Source organism: Eschscholzia californica, unplaced genomic scaffold, assembly GCF_041429995.1.
Source record: "Eschscholzia californica isolate CP2 unplaced genomic scaffold, dmEscCali1.0.p SCAF_3, whole genome shotgun sequence".
In the NCBI taxonomy this organism is placed as follows: domain Eukaryota; kingdom Viridiplantae; phylum Streptophyta; class Magnoliopsida; order Ranunculales; family Papaveraceae; genus Eschscholzia; species Eschscholzia californica.
In genome coordinates, this window is record NW_028238420.1 from 63,991,901 (window position 1) to 64,012,355 (window position 20,455).

The 20,455-nt window shown below is 36.0% G+C and overlaps 4 protein-coding genes and 1 pseudogene across 5 annotated transcripts; 1 reads left to right on the forward strand and 4 right to left on the reverse strand.

Moving 5' to 3' along the window:
- Positions 1-1,018: 1,018 nt before the first annotated feature.
- LOC147553221 (aminoaldehyde dehydrogenase 2, peroxisomal-like) lies at positions 1,019-6,297 on the reverse strand. Its single transcript, XM_086667178.1, has 15 exons — positions 5,887-6,297; positions 5,349-5,491; positions 4,840-4,920; positions 4,605-4,753; positions 3,869-3,961; positions 3,659-3,782; positions 3,476-3,541; positions 3,118-3,184; positions 2,841-2,917; positions 2,459-2,572; positions 2,200-2,277; positions 1,977-2,128; positions 1,832-1,892; positions 1,561-1,667; positions 1,019-1,465 (listed from the first exon to the last, which is right to left on the reverse strand). Exons 1-15 carry the CDS (start codon positions 5,993-5,995, stop codon positions 1,375-1,377), a joined length of 1,512 nt encoding a protein of 503 aa, XP_086523304.1. The 5' UTR covers positions 5,996-6,297; the 3' UTR covers positions 1,019-1,374.
- A 2,490-nt stretch (positions 6,298-8,787) lies between these two features.
- LOC147553222 (uncharacterized) lies at positions 8,788-9,505 on the reverse strand. The gene has a single exon (XM_086666389.1). It carries the CDS (start codon positions 9,189-9,191, stop codon positions 8,940-8,942), a length of 252 nt encoding a protein of 83 aa, XP_086522515.1. The 5' UTR covers positions 9,192-9,505; the 3' UTR covers positions 8,788-8,939.
- Positions 9,506-10,476: 971 nt separating this feature from the next.
- LOC147553223 (plant viral-response family protein (DUF716)) lies at positions 10,477-13,671 on the reverse strand. The gene is made up of 2 exons (XM_086666390.1): positions 12,546-13,671; positions 10,477-10,667 (listed from the first exon to the last, which is right to left on the reverse strand). The coding sequence occupies exon 1, from the start codon at positions 13,543-13,545 to the stop codon at positions 12,550-12,552; it is 996 nt and encodes a 331-aa protein (XP_086522516.1). The 5' UTR covers positions 13,546-13,671; the 3' UTR covers positions 10,477-10,667; positions 12,546-12,549.
- Positions 13,672-14,555: 884 nt separating this feature from the next.
- On the forward strand, positions 14,556-18,832 carry LOC147553224 (uncharacterized; annotated as a pseudogene). Its single transcript, XR_015238983.1, has 3 exons — positions 14,556-14,982; positions 15,956-16,034; positions 18,457-18,832. The product of XR_015238983.1 is annotated as an uncharacterized LOC147553224 (transcript).
- A 656-nt stretch (positions 18,833-19,488) lies between these two features.
- LOC147553225 (putative F-box protein At4g38870) lies at positions 19,489-20,430 on the reverse strand. The gene has a single exon (XM_086668691.1). It carries the CDS (start codon positions 20,428-20,430, stop codon positions 19,489-19,491), a length of 942 nt encoding a protein of 313 aa, XP_086524817.1.
- Positions 20,431-20,455: the final 25 nt, after the last annotated feature.

Below are 20,455 nucleotides of genomic sequence, written 5' to 3' on the forward strand. Positions count from 1 at the left end.
AAAATCTTACCAATTAAACCTTAACAAGTACCAGCCTACTAAAGTTATAAACAAGAAGTCTATAAAAGCTCTTAACAAAGAAATGCAACTCATGAGTTAACATAGAGATGGCCAAGAAGCTAATCTTTACATCTGGTCCTTTACTTAATCCGAAATATATTTTGTTAATTTCTGTACTTGGTGACAATCTGGTGCTTGTATAGGTACAAACTAAAGGTTGAATTTATGCAGGACGAGTCGAGAAAAGGATGGTGGAGGGAAACGAATGTCAGACTGCTTATATTTGCGAGTCTGAAGAACTTTGCAAGAAAAGATGTCGAGATGAACATCTTGGGACCGGATTTTGTTACTATTGGTTTCCTCCCGTACCCAAACAGTGCATATGCCTATATGACTGTTAGACCTTCCATATCTATCTCTCACTTATCAATAAGAGGATGTGAAATTTACTTTGCTTAAGTGGTGACGTTTATGTCCAGATACCAATATCATAGTTTCCAATCAAAATAAAATTTGGGTACTAGCCACTTTTTATACTTCATTTTACTTACATTATTAGCTTCACATTTTCATTTGCGAGAAAGTCCGTCTCCTAGACTATAGGTGTATGCAGAAGTTTAATAAGTGACGAAACCTATTGGGTGGATTACAGATGGAGCTTTCGCTAAGAACAAATTCCTGTATTTGTTGGGGCTTAGACTTGGGTGTCTAAAGCGGGGACAAAATCGGGCCATTGATATGTTAAGGCTTTGGACATCACAAATGATATCAGAGTTGGTGGTGATTCGTCATGGAAGGTGGGGATTGTGATGGTCCTGAGCCTAAATACTTGGGAGGCCCCAAGAGAAAATTAAAATTGAGGTCTATATAATGCTTGTTAGAAAAAAATCTTATAGTGGTTTTTTTTTTGATGAAAGAAGGAATCTTCTTCTTCTTCTTCTTCTTATAGTGGTTAGGGGAAGGTTTTAAACCCTTGACCTATTGTGCATAATTTATATTTTTAACCAGTAAGCTACAATTTTAAGCATGCTACAATATTATTTCGAGTAAGGTTATTATTTCAATAGACATAGAAAATCCAAACATGAGGCCCTCGATTACGTTGGGGTCCAAAGCACCCAGGCCGGCCGCCCCCCGGGGTCGTAGAGCCTTCGTCAAGAAGAAAACTCCGTACATGTTGGGGTTGGTCCTGGGTATATAAAGCAGGGACGATATCGAAACTGTTAAGGCTTTTATTCGAAGAAAAAATAAACAAAAGACGGAAGCATGCGACTGTCATTTCTTAAATATTTGACTACAACTAGCTTACTACCATATTCCATACAACTTCACTGACCGAATGATCTTCCCGTGATTCTTTGTTGTTTGGTAAACTCAGAGCTTTGAAGGAGGTGAATACCATCCCCATTGATCATTTGAAACATACCTAGTTACTTGTTTTGTGCTCAAGTAGTTTTCAAGCCCCCTGAAGAAGTAAAAACCATTTTTGTTTGAAGCTTTTGTATTTATTAATTACTAAGTTATAATACTAACAATCGAGAGAGTTTGAAATGTCTTTACCATTCGCCTAAATCCCGACCAAATCCACTACGCTTAATTCCTCCCCAAGGAGCTTGACAGAAGCAAGGCTGTGAACAGTTCACCCATACAATCCCCGCCTGAAACGCCTGAAAACAAAAAGGAAATTTATAGTTTTGGGACCTATTGGACTCGAAAAGTAATAGCATAGAAAGAGATTGGTTGAAAGTCGTATTTAACTTTGATGTTTGCCCGAGGTTCAGTTCCTTCTACATATATATAACATACATAATTACATATATTATGTTATTACCTTTGTCATACGTTCACACCTTTCCAGATCGTTTGAAATCACAGCAGAAGCCAAACCGTAGCTGTGAATAGAAAATTTGTTTCAGTCAATTTTTCTCCATCTAAGTTTTCGATTCACAAATATTTATAAGAGAAGATTAACTCACTGGGTATCATTTGCAAGTTCAATTGCTTCTTCTTCAGTTGTGAATGTTTTAACACACAAAACTGGTCCGAAGACTTCCTCGCGCCAAATATGCATGGAGGTATCAACGTCTGTTATGATGGTTGGCTCGATAAAGTACCCTTTATTTAAATGCTGTCATTCATTTCCGATATCGTTTAGTTATTAGTATATGATCAAATTAAAGCTACATAATAGAACTTTACCTGTGGACGCTTTCCACCAGATAGAATCGTTGCACCTTCACTCTTAGCGACTGAAATAAACTTCATTATCTTCTCATACTGATGTGAAAAGAGAACATATTAGCCCAAGTCCACCAAAGTATCATCCCATTGAGCAAAAACATAGCGAAGATTAAATGTGAGAAATTAAATTCAGAGACCCACTATTATCTATTTTACTGTAAATTATAAAACTGGTGCTAATGAATATGCTCGATTATGCAATCAAAGATTTTGATACCTGTCCTCTACTAACAACAGGGCCAAGTCGGCATCCTTCTTCCAGAGGGTCAGAAACCTTGATCTTTTTTATCCAGCTAACGAGTCTTTGCAGAAATGTTGAGGCAATGCTTTCCTGAAAACAGAACAGTTGTTAGCAGGAGAAACTATCTCTACTCGATTGAAGTATATGAGAGGAATAAGTTCAGGGAGACTCTTGAACTGATTCATCAACACAAATGTTGGACAAAAAACTATTAACCGTTGTTTCTCTTAGTATTTAAAACATGGCATTTGTGGATGCATAGATAGATCTTTCACCCATTTAGACGAGTCTGTACCAAAAAAAGCGTGAGATTTAACAAAAAGGAAAGGGAGATATCATCGAACTATATCATACTCACATGAACAATAAGTCGTGAAGTTGCACTGCACATTTGACCATTTGTCCAGAAGCAACCAAAGATAGTCCACTCGGCAGCTGGTTTAGAATGATAATGGAAGCTAAATATGAAAATTCTATAGTCCCAGATAAGTCAATTTGTAATTCGATGATGGAGTTTATGAACTGAAGACTCAATGTGCTGATATACAACATGAATTTCGTAAGCATTGTTTTTTGGTAAAATTTATCGGTATAGGTAAACTCCAGCTGTTTTAAAGTGCTAATTGGGCACTTACCTTTATCAAGGTCGACATCCTCAAATACAACAATAGGACTTTTCCCACCAAGCTCCAATGTAACTGGCTGTAGTCCACCAAACATGAATGTGGAACATGAGATGATGAGAAGATAACAAAGAACGAAAGCAAATATTGACTTTTGATGTCTTTTCTCTGAACGTTTTGTCTCGTTACTCGTTAGAATGTTCCAATAATGGAGGTTGAAGAAGAGAGGCTTCGTGAAAAAAAAAAAAATATCCAATTTGGGTTCATCTGGTCCTATCATCATAATACGGAGATTTTCCTACTCCTATGATAAAAAGATAAGATATATATGGAATAAAAGGAAGGGGCAGAAGAGAAGATCAAAATGTACCTTCACTAGTTGAGATGCAGCAGACATGATCTTGCTGCCAGTTGCTGTACTTCCGGTAAACGAAATCTGGTTCAAAATCAATTTTATTTAATATCTAAACCAAAGGACTATATACAGTTTAGATGATCAAAGTTTCAGGATAATTTTAAACAATTTTAAGATTATAATGGATAAAAATTGAACCTTGTCTACGTGATGATGAGATGCTAGAGGAGCACCAGCTTCTGGGCCTAATCCAGTCACGATGTTCAGGATCCCAGGAGGTAGACCAACTTCTCTACAAACCTCGCCCAACTCCAAACAAGTACTGAAATTAAATGTGAGAAAGATTAAGAAACAAAATGAGGGGACGTAAAGAGGAAAGAAAAGCTAAGAAGGAAAATGAAGAATTACATGGATGTTAGTTCAGAGGGCTTCAGTATAGCTGCACATCCAGCAGCCAGGGCTGGAGCAACTTTCCAGATAGCCATTAAAAGAGGGTAGTTCCTTCATCAAAGAATAGACAAGGAAATAGTTATGACTTCTGATAATAGATCAGGTAAAAGATATTAGTAGCTCATGTTTCCATCTAGAGCTATCACTTGGCCTACTTGACTAGTACTCAATCTCATAGCTTCCCAAGGTTCTAAAACCAATTTGATAAACAAAGTGTGTTCAACTAAGCCGAAGTTGTTTAACTAAACCCAGACTAGGTGTTACTGAACTTCATCTATTTTTCTGTTATCCCGATCATTGAAAAATCGTCTTCTTAGTTAGAATAATATTACATGAGAAAATGTACATGAACTTCAAGCAAACATCATCTCTGTTTCTCTTAATTCTTCTTAATTGTGGAGGATTACATAGAATTATACCATGGTTGATAATCTGGTGATGTAGTATTTAACCCTTTTGTGCAATTATGTGGTAACGCTTATTTTAAATATAAGATACTAGACTCAAGTTATATGTACATGCATATGGCAGACCAGTTCCTACTTCCTACTAGTCCTCGACAAGTCGGGGGCTAGTCCCTAGTGACTGAGTAGCCTCCTTGGCCGAGATTAACAGCTTGGGTAGCCAACAGACAAACCTACAAATACATTATTGCATAGCTAAATAAGTGATTAGGGAAAGTAAAGTAAGATACCAGGGAGTAATCAGCCCGACAACTCCAATTGGCTCCTTAACAACATGACATTTAAATGCCTCCATAGGGAGATTAATGGGAACCTTTTGCTTTGCATCTAGACCTTCAGCAAGATCCGCATAATACTCAAAACATGCAGCAACATCATCCTGGATGAAGCAAAACAAAAATTATAAGACGAATATGCATGATATTTAAAATCCACATTGTTCTTTCTAAAGCATTATAAGTGTACCATGTCCCATGCTGCTTCCTCCAATGGTTTTCCACAATCAATAGCTTCTAGCCTAGCTAGCTCAGATTTTCTCTCCTTTATCTGCATTAAAAGGAAGCATTGCCACGCTTAAAATAAGGGAGAGTATAATTTATAAGTTTAAGATTTTACAAGAAATACAGAACAGTTTCAATGTGAAGCAAACTAAATGCAGTGTCAACTTTGGTAGAGTAAAAAACATAGAAAAGTAATAAAGGAAAATCAAGACCCTTGATTTACCAAACTCAAACTCCATAGTTTGAGCCAGCCCTAAGCTAATCTGCAATCATTTTTGTGGGTATATATATCGTATAATGCTTTCACATTATATGTATCACGTGAGATCTACGATCACTAGCTCAAGCTCAAAGACTACCGTTTGAGCTCAAGCCTCATAGTTCAAAAGGAACAGATACCCAATGCACTATTTCAAGATCTATTATTCAAGGATTCGAACTTCGACAGAATACCAATATAACCACATCAAATACCTTAGCTGCTATGGCGCGTAGATACTTTGCCCGGAATGCCCCAGATGCGAAGGCCCAGTCTCTCCCTTTGTTCCTAGAAAGGGCTTTTCGTGCAGCATCAACTGCAAGCTCTATATCTTCATGAGTTCCAGCTGGTATATCACCTACAACACACAAACAAAAAATCCCCAAATTCACAAATTTAGATAAATAAAAGTAACCCTAACCAGCTTTGATTTCTTATTATAATAGGCACAAATCATAGTTATTTACTGATCAACTAAGGGCTTCCTTCAATTGATCCAAAACCATAATCATTAATCAATCCTTTCACAATAAATTCATATTCTAAATATCTAACTCAACAAAAACTTCCCATTTTATGGAAAATTTAGGGTTTCATTTTTTAACCCAACTAAGAACTTGTATCTTCTAACTCAAACAATTTACAATAAATGCTTAAACATTAGTAATGAAGATGATCAAACTCAAAAAAGAAAAAGAAAAAATGAAACAAGAAGAAATCAAGTTAAAAATGAGATGAAATCAATTATCTAACCAATGATTTGTTCAGTTGAGGGATTGATGATGGTTAATCTTTTATTATGAACTGGTTCTTTCCATTCACCATTGATGAAGAGTTGACGGGAAGGAATTGAAATCGACATTAATGAAAGATTTTGGTGATTGGGTTTTCACTTTACTTGTCTGGGTATCATCTACTGTATAAATTTACTAGTATTTAAAGTCAGTTTCAAGTTACAAACTTATGAAATTCTGTGAAAAGATTTACTCGATTCCTGTATGATTTTTGATCATGGTGGACTGACTTGTATAATGAATCCAGTCAGAATTAAGTGGACAGGGGACCCTCCATTACCAAAACAAATGTGATACTATGTCCCACACTTAAACCTGCAAAATCCCAGTCGAGGACTCGAGGCGTCCAATGGGCCGCCATATTTCAATCGGTTTTCATGGACGGTCATAACTTGGATAGAAGTGGGAATCGTTGTCTTTTCTAAGTCTTGTTCGTCTACCTAAATCAGAATCACTTAAATAAGTCGAAATTCTGATAGGTCAAGTGTCGGGTAGAAGAGTTGTTGTCAATTCAAAAGACTAGAGTTGGTGAAATACCGTAACACAACAATAATATGACCTGACGTGATGTGATATTGCAGAGGTGTTACAGTGTTACGTAAATATTTTGCATCTATGAAACATTATATTTAGAGGGAGAAAACCAGAATGTATTGATAAATTCATTTCTACAGTACAATTGTGTCGTAGGAGTTATGATCTTGTATATCGGAACAATATCATAACCCTATATTGCGTCCTGAGCTTGTGACACACAATTTACACCTCTCATTTATATAAGTAAAAGTCATTCCGTTTACACTTTGTTGACACATTCATCATCGTCGTAATCACTACTATTATGGAAGGGTTGGAAGGGGCAGTCTTATTTAAGTACTTGACACTCTTCTCCAATGATGCATTTTCAACCTGTAAAATCTAGAAGTGTAATACAGGAAAATATTAACAATTCAGAAGACGAAACTGGTATGACCTCACACCACTTTGTGCTTAACTGAAATTGTTTGAACTCGAAATCTGAAAGAAGATTTTGATCACTTTTTATTTTTTTTATCTTTTTTTGTTGAAGGAAGCGCTTGTTATTTAGATGTTGTTTTGATATGCTGAAAATGTTATTTTGTTTGTTTGTTTCTTCTTTTTTAAGTCCATAAATGAAAAAAAAAATGCTTGTTATACTGATGATATGAGTAGATTAATGGATTTGTTCCCTCGTATAATTCTACGATTAAATAAAATATGAGCAAAATCCTTTGATAATGAGAAAAATACACGGTGTTGATTTTAGAGTTAGGAACTTAGGATTTCTCGAAGTAGATACAAAGAAGCAAATGATTTAACATTTCCGGAGAGTGAAGCTCCTCGGATAAAAATTAGAAGAGGTGGAAGCTTCTATTCTGATAATGGATCGTGGATTAAGATTTTTTCCTTCAATAATCAGAAGAGACAGGGATGGAAGACAGTTTAAGAGAAGAGAAAGAAAAGGGTTGGACTTCATTATATTTCGAGAATTATATATCATAGTCTAATCTAATCTAATACTACCATCTTACCCTCAACATTTAATGACTCATATTCATCTGAACTTATGGGTGGGTGTTACTATGGGGTAAACGAACACCCTAAAAGGGCAGACTCGAGCGGTACGCCGGGTAGACCCGTTCGCCCAAGTTCGTCCGCTAAAAGTTTATTAGGCGGACGGATTTTGACCGCTCGGAAACCAGACGTCATTGACCCTTTAGATGCGAGCGGTTTCGGATCATGGGTCAAAATCCCACCCCACTCCAAACCGGTAAATATTACAAAGGGAAGTGTTATAAATGTTCTCTGAGTGATAAAGGTGCTTCTTCCATGACAGGTTTTAAGAAAAGTATGTGAGAAAAAAGTCTTTGCGTGGAGAAAAAAATCTTTGCGGGGAAGTTGCCTTACTACAAATTTTTAACGACACGACAACAAAAGATAGACATGTTGTCCTTCAACGACATCTAGTATCAACTAGATCATATAGAAACAACTATATTTGTGACTTCTTCGAAAAGTTAAGGTATTTCTTTTCACATATTTAACTATTTCTGACCGTCAAGAATGAAAAATGACCATTAGGAGTTGCATTCAATACTCGTGTATAATTCACGATAATACATCAAGAATCACATTATGAAAAAGAATTATATTCTTCTTGAAAAGAGAATCTCAAACACAGAAGGTGTGTGAGTCTGAAATTCTATATTTCTCAGAATTGTAGATAAAATGTATGTTTTACCTTTTACCTACAAAATACAATTCTTATTTTTTATCAAATCTGATAACACAATTAGATACGACCATTATGCGGAATAACAATTGGTAATTAATTTTCGGCATCCAAACATGCCCCACCCCAACAAATTTACCCTCTCTCTCAGAATAATCCTTGATCCATCCACCACCCTTTGGTGTAACGGTTGGACACCCCTCTTAAGCCCATGAGGTCGTGGGATCGAGTGTCGGTGGAAACAGTTGTCATCAAGATTTATCCTATGTAATTTAGGCTATAAATAATGTAATAATTTGTCGGGCTTTATGCCTCTTCGTTGTCGGACTTTAAGCCTCTTTCATTCTCGGTTTAAATTAGGCGGTTATCGTGCGTATTATATCTCTACGATGCATCAATGCCTTGTAACGACGAACGTAGATAGTTGTCGAATTCTCAAGAAAAAAAAAAAATCGTTGATTTTATATGTCTTGAGATATACTTTGACCTGTCCATTCACTTAAAAAAAATGACCAAGTAAAACTCACCCCTCCAAAATTGAACTAATCTAACATCTTTTTTTCTTAAAAAAAAAAAGACAAAAAACATAAACAGAATTCAACAACAAAATCAAACTAGAAAGATTTTTAACTTTATTCAACAATAGCTATACATACAAATCTGAATAGAAGAACAATCAATAATTTCATACAAGAAAGATCAAATTTTTAAACAACCCATCATCAATCAATCAATCAAAGAAAAGAAGAAATTTATGTGAATTAGTGCTTCTGGGTAGTCTTATTGACTTTATCTTTGATCCAATGAAACCCAAAAGTAGCACCTTCTTTAACTTTCTTAACACCAGTGGTAGCTACTTCTTTGGTTTTCTCAAGTCCATCTCCTACCTTCTTCCCATATTTGCTGTTACTCTTCTTCTTATCTTTACTAGTTTCAGAAACAGGATCTGGGTTGCTGTAATCCCATTGATCTGCCCATGATGCCCCATATGAGTTGTTATTTTTAGCCATCATCAATGCTACTAGTACTACTTTAGAGAGAGAGAGAGATAAACAGAGATTTGTAGAGAGAGTTTTGTTCAATAGTAGGAGTATGTTGTTGGAACAATCAAAAAGTCTTTGATGGGTATTTATAATACAGCTGGGTTTCTTTTTCAAAAATTGTGTTCTAAATTCTACTACTCCTAATATTAGATTAGGGAGACTAATTAGGGTTAAGGACTAATATACCCCAATGTTAAGAGATTGTCTTAGTGAAGAAATGGAGGTTAAAATGGTAAAATTTAGGGTTATGATCACGAGTGGAAAGTCGTCATCTTAGAACATTCGGGAAAGATTGTGTTGACCAAGAAAGAAGAAGAATGGGTAGATATATAGATGGCTGGCAATGGCAAGCGTGTGATGTGTGAAGAGAAGAAAGACTATTCATATTCTTCATTGTTTGGAAGGTTCCTTTGCCAAGCCATCCGTCCTTCTTATCTTCTTGGTATTTAGAAAAATGAACCCGCTCCGAAAATCGAATATCTAAGGGTATTCAATAATATGTTCCAAAATATGTAACACTTCGAAGTTATTATTTTTATTTTCAATGTTTCCTGATCATTTTCAGTTGATTGCAGGAGATGGGACAAAGATCATTGACCTAGAGAGCGGTCTGGAATGTTCGAGTTCATAGTGCTCTTAAACACCAACGACTGTACACACTCGGTGACCCAGAGTCGAGTTCATAGTGCTCTTAAACACCAACGACTGTACACGCTCGGTGACCCAGAGTCGAGTTCATAGTGCTCTTAAACACCAACGACTGTACACACTCGGTGACCCAGAGTTGAGTTCATAGTGCTCTTGAATACAAAAGATAGGAGGGCCGAGATATGCCCCTTGAGACTTTCCACCCAATCCTGCTAGATTTGCCTGGTCGCACAGTAGAAATTCCTGTTCTACTCGACAGGATCAACTAGGCAGGTATTTAGGCCGGTTCGTTTTCCCACTCCTAAATTTCCTCTTCATCCTGCAATTATTCTTCTTCTTTTTTGTACAAAAATCTATTTAGGTTAAGGAAATCCTTTTATGTTCTTGTTCATATACATTATACAGTATTTTGAACAACCATCTTCTCTCTACTAGGTCAATTCACGTCAGAGTGAACCGAGGCACGAACTATTACCTTCACGTTTTCTTTTGGATATCAGTATATCACTATATTTTGTAAGGTATGGAACCCCTATCTCGAATGGTGAGAACTCCAGCCAAAGGTTGTTGGCTATTAACTATGGTAGGTTACTTCAAGAACTGTAAATGAACCAACTAAACTCTCACACTTACAAAATTAAGCTCCCAACTGTCTTTGAGATTACAAGGGACAAGAAAATGTACAAGGAATGAAATATTATCCTTCTACATGATAGCTCTGAACTAACGTCTTCCTTCTGGCTATTCGTACAGTCAAACAAGATTGCACCTTCTTCCGCTCCTCTTCAGCTGATCGACCTGTTTGCGCAATTCATTTAGTCCTCGAAAATTAACACACAATAAACCACATAGAACGAGAACCATTTTTCTGTTAAGAGGCATAAGATGTTTCAATATCATCATGATTCATGAAAAATGTAATGTCACCCAATCTCTGACCAAAAAGAAAAGGAAAGCCTCCAGGCTCCAGTCTCCTAAAAAAGACCTCATGCCTCTAAGTACAAAAGTAATAGTCTCAAAAGTGAGGTTCGAAAAGACACAAGTTTCTCAAGTATCAAAGTGTAAACCGAGGTTCCGTCGGATCTTACGTTCCAGCAGGATAAGTATCGATTTAGACATCCAATTCCAATTTGATCGAAAAGTTGCATGACAAGTTGCATAACAAAACGAAAGAAATGATTTTTCTACAAATAAGCAATATACCATCTAGGATTTCTTAGTTCCTTTTTTAAGAGCAATGAATCATGTATTCATGTCACCACCAAAGGTTCCACCTAAACGAACCTCCTACAAATATATATTAATAAATAACACAATTCAAACATTTCAACCATGAGAAAGATATAAATCTGATGTTATAAATATCGTTGGAAACAGAAAACCAAAATAATCTCTTACTATTTTACTCTTTGTACCCAAATCTTGATAGAAACATATTGTTTTATACTAAGGAAAACTGTAAACGTAGTTCCTCGTCTCTTTTAACAAAAGACACAAAAGTACATAGAAGACAATGAGGTTACAACAAAAAACAGCGAAGAGTAAGGAAACCCAAAACGCGACAGTGTCTAGCATCAACTCTACGTTTCTACCCCTAAAGCAAAAAAGCAAACATATTACGAAATTAAGGAATTAAATTTCAACAGGTTATGTTCGAAATGTTAATATCTCGATTGTTTTGGTGGAAAACTGTGACATACCATGGCCATAAGCCCATAAGGATACAAGTTATTTTTCACACTTTTGAGTGTTGACTTAAAGAAAAAACAAGCTCAGTTCACATGGCAATCAAATGTGTGGCACAAGGAGAGTACACAATGTACCAAAGTACAGACAGGTGAGAGATAGCCTAAACCTTAACACTCAAGACTGTTCAAGCATATTTTCATCCGGTCCTCAAAAAGATGACAGCAAAATGACTACAATGACAAAATCCAAGACCACTACATCGAATTTATTGCATTGTTTGGTGGATGGTTAATCAAGCTCTAGTGTTCACTGAATTGAAACATATCCACTCTTATGGAATTAGAAGAAGGTAATTCCAAATGCTAGGTGAGCGAGGCAAGAAGGGCACGGTGGAGCATCCACCTTAACATAAGATCATATGAGTATTATCTACATACAAATATTCATAAATTGAAGCAATCAGTGATATGTTAGTATATTATAAAACATAATAATTGAATGTCCGAAATTTTCTATGGACTATAGTGGAGCATCTTAAATAAAACTATATCCTTCTAGAGTCGTGTTAATGTGTTATTGCAACGTCTCACTATGACAACACAGAAATGTTACTTATACAATGCCTCGTCTAAGTTACACTAGAGTTCGCTCCGTAGAGTTATATACCATGCCCTAGCTCTGAAGCTATCAAAATGGGATGTTGTGAACATTCACGACTCACAAGCACTTTGATCCAGATCAACTTGATTCTTTCGCAAAACTCAACTCATGTATGTAAACCAATTACTTCATTTGCAACCGAACACCCAATAGGGCATCAAGTATAAGAAGAAAATAATAATCGAATACAAGATTGACAAATTGTATAAGTGGAACTATTGAATTTCATACTTGTCAACAACAAAGAACAATTTCTTTAAACATAAACTAGATCAAAACTAATCATATGAAACCCACTTGCTATGAATCTAAAACAATAAGATTTACCTCACTAATGAGCTCCAAATCCATTAACTTCCGAATTAGGAACAATAGTAAGAGCTTTCTGGTTTACCACATTGTCATCCACCACAATCTCTTCATCATCAGAATCCAAAGTAAACTGAGTTTGATTATTACCCAAGTGATGTAATTCAGCATTTAAAGGCTTATAATTTGAATAATCACCAGGAAATCCAAACTTCTGACCAAAAAACGAGTAAACCCCAACAATCAAAATCACAAGAAAAGCAAGATGACAATTGAACAAAAGAGTAGCAATTGCTCTTCCTCTGTGATATTCAGGGTGCCCTTTACATTTCACTGTAAAATTTCCTCTACTCTTTTCATGTAAATCACATCCTTGAGCAATCAAATTGGTATAAAATGAAAAACCCATTTGAATAAACCAAGTTCCATGAAGAATCAAACCAACCCCACGACTCAAACTTGGAAGATTTGATTTAGAACAATTACCCATTTCAAGAAGAGTTGAGAAAATGCAAATTGTGATTGGAACAAGTAACATATCAAAATATCGATTCTCAATTCCAGATGGATCTTTTCTCTGAATATAAAAGATAAGAAATTCTTGCCCAAACCCAAAAAGGGTAATCAAATTTAGAATCGAAGATGGTAAAGGAAACAACAAATTTGATGAATTACTTAACAAACCTACAACTGAGTAAAGAAGAAACAGAGCAGAAACTGAAATTATCTCCAATTGAAGAGAAACACCCACTTCATCTTTACTTTGAATCGCATCAAAAGATGAAATGAATGAGTTTAGAATGAAGAATAGAGAGAGAAAAGCGATAGAAACAAATCTAATGGAAATAAGAAATTGGGTTTTTCTTCTTAGATTGATTCCAGTTGTTGTTGATGTTTGAAGGGTAGGTGAGAGAGGAGGAGAAGAGGGATTTAGGTAAGTATAAGATGAAATAAATACCTCCCAAGCTCCGATTGACATAAAACCTCCTCCGGCAAAACAAAAGGCAAGGAGACCCATTAATCTTTATTTTCTCTCTCTACAAATTTTCTCTCTCTCTCTCTAAAAATGTTTAGAAGAGGAGGTTGGAGAAGAAGAAGGGGCTGGAGATTTAAATGGAAGAAGGTTTTTGTGAAACAGAGGAGTATTGTTTTATTAGTGGAGTAGAGTTTTGATGGTTCTAAATCTATATTACGCATCTCGAGGATATATGCAACGGTTAGGATATTTCTGGATTCAAGTTTGGGCAACAAAATGGAAATTGTAATAGGACAAAATGATTAGTCAACGTCATTGATGAAAACCCATAAAAGAAGATGAGTTTGGATATTATATTAGGCGCCTCTAAAGGCGCCTGTCCTTTTGCTCTTAATCCATCCATGGGAGGGGCTAATAGCACCTTTTCAAAGTTTTGTGGCCCCCGTAATACAAATGGGACCTCTCACGATTTGTGATTAATCGGGGCCTACAACGCTTTGAACGGGTGTTTTTAGCCGCTCCCTCCATCCATCTCTTGGCATTCTCAATGGGTCTCCCATTGTGGAGACCCATGGTGCAAGGCAATTCGAAGATACTCTGATTGGATCTAATGCAAGGCTATCATTGCCTAGACCCAGTCCGAATACCGTCCAACTTCCTTATTTGTAAGGCACGAAGAGGGGGGGAGTCTCAAGTATAAAAAGAAGGGGCGCCTATAAACGCACCTTATTAGATGACAACTAATCTCAACTCGGATCAATTCAGGTTTGAGTGTTTGACTGAGTTGAATACAACCGACAAATAAAGTGATTTTCTAAACTGTGATCTTTCGTGTACACATAAGGCCAACTTGTCGGTTGTATTCAACTCAGTCAAACACTCAAACTCTCGTAACATTTTGATTTAATAAAAAAAAAAAAAGTGATTTTCTAAACTGTGATTTTCTAATTGTCTTGCCTTTCCAACAAGATAGAGAAGATCAAAGGGGTTTCTTTGGTTTGATGAATTTATGTTTTTGTGTTCATGACATTGCCATTTTGTGAATGCAGCACCATTTCAAGAGAACTCGGCGGAGCTCCCTTTGGGTAAGTACTTTCACATCTAAACCGAAACAAAAACCTAAAAACGTTTTAAAGAAAGCATCGAAATCTTGGATTTCTATCTCAATGTTAGTCAATGGAGGGTGTGAAACAGTTTCTTTTATCAGCAAGGCAGCAACTAGGTATACGCCTAACTCGTCCCCTTTGTTTTGACATTGTTATATGAGTTTGTTCATGAATGTGGTATCATTTAGTGATGGATTACCTAATAAGGGTCTTGGAGTTCCTTATTTCTACATAACAACACTTGATTCAGACTGCAAGAAACGCATTGAAGGATGGAAGATCTTCATTCCCAGTAAGTGAGTACCCTATTGGATCTTGTGGCAACATAGATCCCGAAAACCCAACTTGTGCAAAACTTACCCTTACAGGAAAGGTATGTCAACAATTTAAACATCACCAAAGTTTCTCTTTGTAACTGTTCTTACGTACTTTTTCTTGTCGGCTTTCTCAACTCTAGGGGTGGGATTTTGGTCTGAAAACCCGGAATCCGCCCACGACCGCCCGAGTCCGAAGCGTCCGTAACCGTCTGTTGCCCGAATCGGTCCGTAACCGCCCGACCGCAAGAGCTTAAGCGGACGGATGCGGGCATAGGTCCTTACCCCGGTGGTCCGACTGAATCCGCCCGCTTATATTGTCCGCCCGACCGAATCCGTCCATACCCGTTCGCTTATCCTACCAGTTATACCCGCCCGCCTATATGATTGATTTTAAGCCTTTAGATTTGTAGGGTTAGCTACAACCATTAGATTTGAAGAGTAAAAGTATATAACCCTAGAAATCACTTTTCTTAATCTTATCTTCACCTTTCTACTTCTCCAGTCTCTCTCTCCTCCAAAATCTCAATATCTCACCAGTAACCCTTGAACTCACAATACACCATAGAACCCACAATGCACTGATCGTAATCCATGTGAAGAAGAATAGTTACGATCGTAATCTATGAGAAATCTCAATTATTATCTTTTTATTTTGTATTCATGCACTTTTTGGAATTGTAAAGTGGGAGTTTAGAAAGTTGTGTTTAGTTACTAAACAATTTTAATTTTGAATAATTTTTTTTTATGTGTTCATTAGTAACCGGTGACCGACCGACCGATACCGGTTTGCCCGACTATCAAAACGGTCACGGACGGGCACTTTGTTAGAGAAAAATCCGAAATGTCCGCCCGTTTTGTCCGGATGTCCGAATGGACACTTAAGACTTAAGCCCGTTCCGCCCGGACCGGTTGACTTAGTGTCCGTTTCCCGCCCGTCCGAACCGATTCCCACCCCTACTCAACTCTACCTGTAAAACATTTCCTTTATATTGGTTCTGACTGCAATTTTCGTTCATTAACAGTTTTCAGTTGAAGGTAGTCGATATAAACTCCAAGGAAGCCACATTTGCCGAATCTGCTTTATTTACAAAACATTCTGAAATGAAAGGTGAAATTGAGATCTTAATTGTTAAAATTATAAACTCAAAAGGTATTTATTTATTTATTTATTAAATTAGTGTTAGATGAGGTGGATTAGTGTTAGTAGTTAAGTAATTAGAGAGTTAATTTTAGTGGGATTAATGTACTAATTAGTGGGGTTAATGTACTAGTTAGTGGGTTAATGGATGAGTTAGTGGAATCATGTTACTAGTGGTCTTAGTTAGTGGGTAGAATTTGGGTCTATAAATAGACCAGTCTTTGTAGTTTATTTCCATAAAATCAACTCAAGTAATTCAATTCAAGTTAAATATCTTCTTTATTCTTCTTTGTTTGTGCAAGTATTTTTAATTTCCAACATTTGGTATCCGAGCTAGAATTATTTTGTGATTACTAACCGAATTACAAAATGAATGGATCAATCCAACCTCAGCTTCCGCGATTTTGTGGGAAAAATTTTGATCAATGGTGTATCCAAATGAAAGCATTGTTTGGCTTCCAGGAAATTTGGGAGGTTGTCGAATTTGGGTATGTAGAACCAGTTGATCAGGTAGCACATGAAGCTCTCTCTCAGGTCCAAAAGGATAGTTTGAGAGAGAACAGAAAGAAGGATAAGAAGGCATTGTTCTTTCTCTATCAAGCTGTTGATGAGATTGTCTTCGAGAAAATCTCAAGAGCTGAAACAGCTAAAGAAGTGTGGTGCTTGTTGCAAAGATCCTACAAGGGTGATGAGAAGGTAAAAAATGTAAGGTTGCAGACTTTACGAGGTGAATTTGAATCTCTTAATATGATTAACTCTGAAAATATTTCTGATTATTTTTCTAGAGTTCAATCTATTGTTAATCAATTGCGGGTTAATGGTGAACATTTAACTGATCTTCGTGTTATTGAGAAAATCATGAGATCATTAACAGGTCGTTTTGACTATGTTGTTGCTGCAATTGAGGAAGGAAAAGACCTCTCAACTATGTCAGTTGAAGGTTTGATGAGTTCATTATGTTCTCATGAACATAGGATGAACCAGAGAGCTGCTGCAGGGTCTATTGAACAAGCTTTTCAAAGCAAAGTGACTCTGCTTGAAAAAGGTGGTTTTAATGGTGAAGAGAGCCATGGTAAAGAACCAAAAAAATTTGGAAGGTATGACAAATCTAAAGTTAGATGTTTTCGTTGCAAAAAATTAGGTCATTATAAGTCAGAATGTAGAGTTTCCAAGAAATATTCAGAGCATGCTAACTTTGCTGAAGATGATGTAGAAGAGGGAGAAATTCTTTTATTAGCTTGCAGAATGGATGACGATTCGGATGAAAATTCGGATGAAAATTTAAATGAAGATTCAGATGAAGATTTAGATGATTATTCGGTAGAAAGTGATGAAGATGGAGTTTGGGACTGTCCGGTTAAAGATCATCAAATAAAAATTGATACTGATGATGGGACAGTAACTTCAAAATCTCAAGTAATTGAGATTACACCTATTTCTCTGAATATTGATGATAATTCAAATCTAGAATTATGTCCCAGTTCAACTTACATTCAAGTTTTGTCAAGGTTCGATGACTACGTTGTAAGCAATGATAATAATGGGTCTAACGAAGATTTTTCAAGTGTTGTATCTTTTGCAGATTGTAATCACACCAAACCTATCACTGTTAAAGAAGCAGTAAAAAATGTGGGGTGTATTTCTACTATGGACGACGAAATTTATCCAATTGAGAAAAGTGATACTTGGGAGCTAAATTATTTTCCAGCAGAAAAGAAGTCAATTGGATTGAAATGGTCATTCAAAACCAAGTACAAACCAGATGATGAAGTAGACAAATTAGTTGTGAAAGGGTATGATGAAAAACCAGATTGATATGAAGTTTTTAAGTTGATGATTAAATGACTAATATTGTTTATTAAGTCATTGAAGGTCCATTGATTTTTCAAGTCGAAGATTATGATGGTTGTTATAGTGTTTGAGTTTAAGGGAGAGTGTTAAAATTATAAACTCAAAAGGTATTTATTTATTTATTTATTAAATTAGTGTTAGATGAGGTGGATTAGTGTTAGTAGTTAAGTAATTAGAGAGTTAATTTTAGTGGGATTAATGTACTAATTAGTGGGGTTAATGTACTAGTTAGTGGGTTAATGGATGAGTTAGTGGAATCATGTTACTAGTGGTCTTAGTTAGTGGGTAGAATTTGGGTCTATAAATAGACCAGTCTTTGTAGTTTATTTCCATAAAATCAACTCAAGTAATTCAATTCAAGTTAAATATCTTCTTTATTCTTCTTTGTTTGTGCAAGTATTTTTAATTTCCAACATTAATGTCATAATAGTTTAGCTTTGTTTTTTCTCTCAACAAAACAACTGTTCGATTTTAAAGACATTCTTTCTCTAACTTTGATGACATTTACTGTTTCACATTTTTCATTTTCGAATTCTGACAGGGTGGCCCAAGAATCATAACTTCCAGTTCTTCAAGCTAGAGATCGAGGATATATTTCTGATCAACATGTTCGGTGGTCCTAAACCTATCACATTGGATCAATATTTAAAACCAAGAAGCTGAGTACCCAATATATGTGCACTACACTAGTATATATGTCAGTTATAGTCGATACACACAGAATCCACATAATAATGTACTTGAAGTTAACTAAAGAATACATATTCAAGTTCTTATTATCACACTGATTCTTCATTCATTTTTTTTTCCGAAACATGGGTTTCTGCCATCTAAAGGACCCAACTTGTCGACACACTGTGAATACGTACTTACCCATCTCGTGTTCACTTCGGATAACCTGGTCATGACTTCGATTTATAAATTGCTAATATCATGTGAATTATGGGTTTGTTTTCTGGATCTTTGATTCTTATAATATATCTACTGATTGCTTCTGCCATTACGTTTCCATCCAAAAACCGTTTTCAACGGTTTATTGTTACTGTATATGAAGCTTTGGGTTTGATGTTAACACACTAAGCATTTCAGATTCATATAAGCTTTTGATCTGTTACAGAAGTTGTTCTTGGTGTAAAATATTATGAACACGTACTTATCCCTAACTAACATATATATGTCTGTAATTGTCCAAGGTTGTGAACTAGATATGGAAGTCTTACGAGTTATATTTAAGCGGAAACTACATGTTACCAGAAGAAAAAACTTACTTGAGATTTAAATCCACTATAGAGATAAAAGCATACTTAATCCGACTTACAATTGGTGCAAAATTAGGAACCGTATAGTGAAAAGAATGTGTGTTTTCTTACTTTTGCTTTTGTATGGAAAACAGACTTGGAACAAAACTTGTGATTGAAGAGAATTGGTCAAGGATTTCTACCACCTTGGATGTCTTCTTTTTTCGGTCATAATGATAGTAGTATATCTTGTTTGTTTTCATCTTTTCGAGTCCAATGATAACTAGGTTTGTCCCCGTAACGGCATGAACTTGGGAAATGTATTCATGTGCTTCCTAATGAAAGTAAATAGTTTCTTCAATCCAATTACTAGTCTTGTTTTCCTCTTCTTCCTTGCAACTGGAATCTTCATGTAGTATCCACATCTTCAAAGTGCTTTTTGTTCTATCCGACTCCAAAATAGATAAACATCCGTCTACCTCTAACAAATAATGTATGTTCTTAACGGGGATAGGGGTTGAGATCATCTTGAATTTTTCATTTCCAACATCAAATGCCACTATGAAGTTCTCAAATCTGTTGTGTCCTTCAAGATCGAGGCCAGGGTTCCAAAAAATGAAACCATTTGAATAAACACAATGATTTTCGTGAACAGTACATGATATTGTCTCGTCAATCCTTCTCCAACATACATCTTTGGTTATTGTAAATACCTCGCAATACCTTCTAACATTAGTCTCTTCTGAGAAATCATATAATAAGCGAACGGCTTTATGCACTTTACTATTAGGATCAAATCCAAGTCCATATATCTGAATATAACGACGAGGAAGAATGCTCATCTCCTCCGTTGTTCCTAATTGCCTTTCCTCTTTAGTTCTAAGATTGTAAACAAATAATGACTTTTTTTCCGAAAAACATATCAAACCATTCACAGGAACAATACAATTCCATTGACCTGGTATTCGGTTATGAGTTTGAATTTTTGCTACAAGGAGATTCATTGAAGATAAAGAGACTCTAGGCCTTACCGTACTAACAAGGAGCATCGGGTTACTTTTAGAATGGGTACAATGTAAATCATGAAAATACGGATTGTACTTAATTAAGTATTGCCAATGCTTACACATAGATTTAAACCGTATCAATGACTTTAATGGAATTCGGCTAAGTACCTCGAATACTAATATATCATAATCAATAACAGTACTACTAGTATGGTTCCAAATGTGACCACCACCACCACCACCACTGTCAGCCATGTTGATCGGCTTCATGTTTTTCACTTTTTAGGGTTTTCTT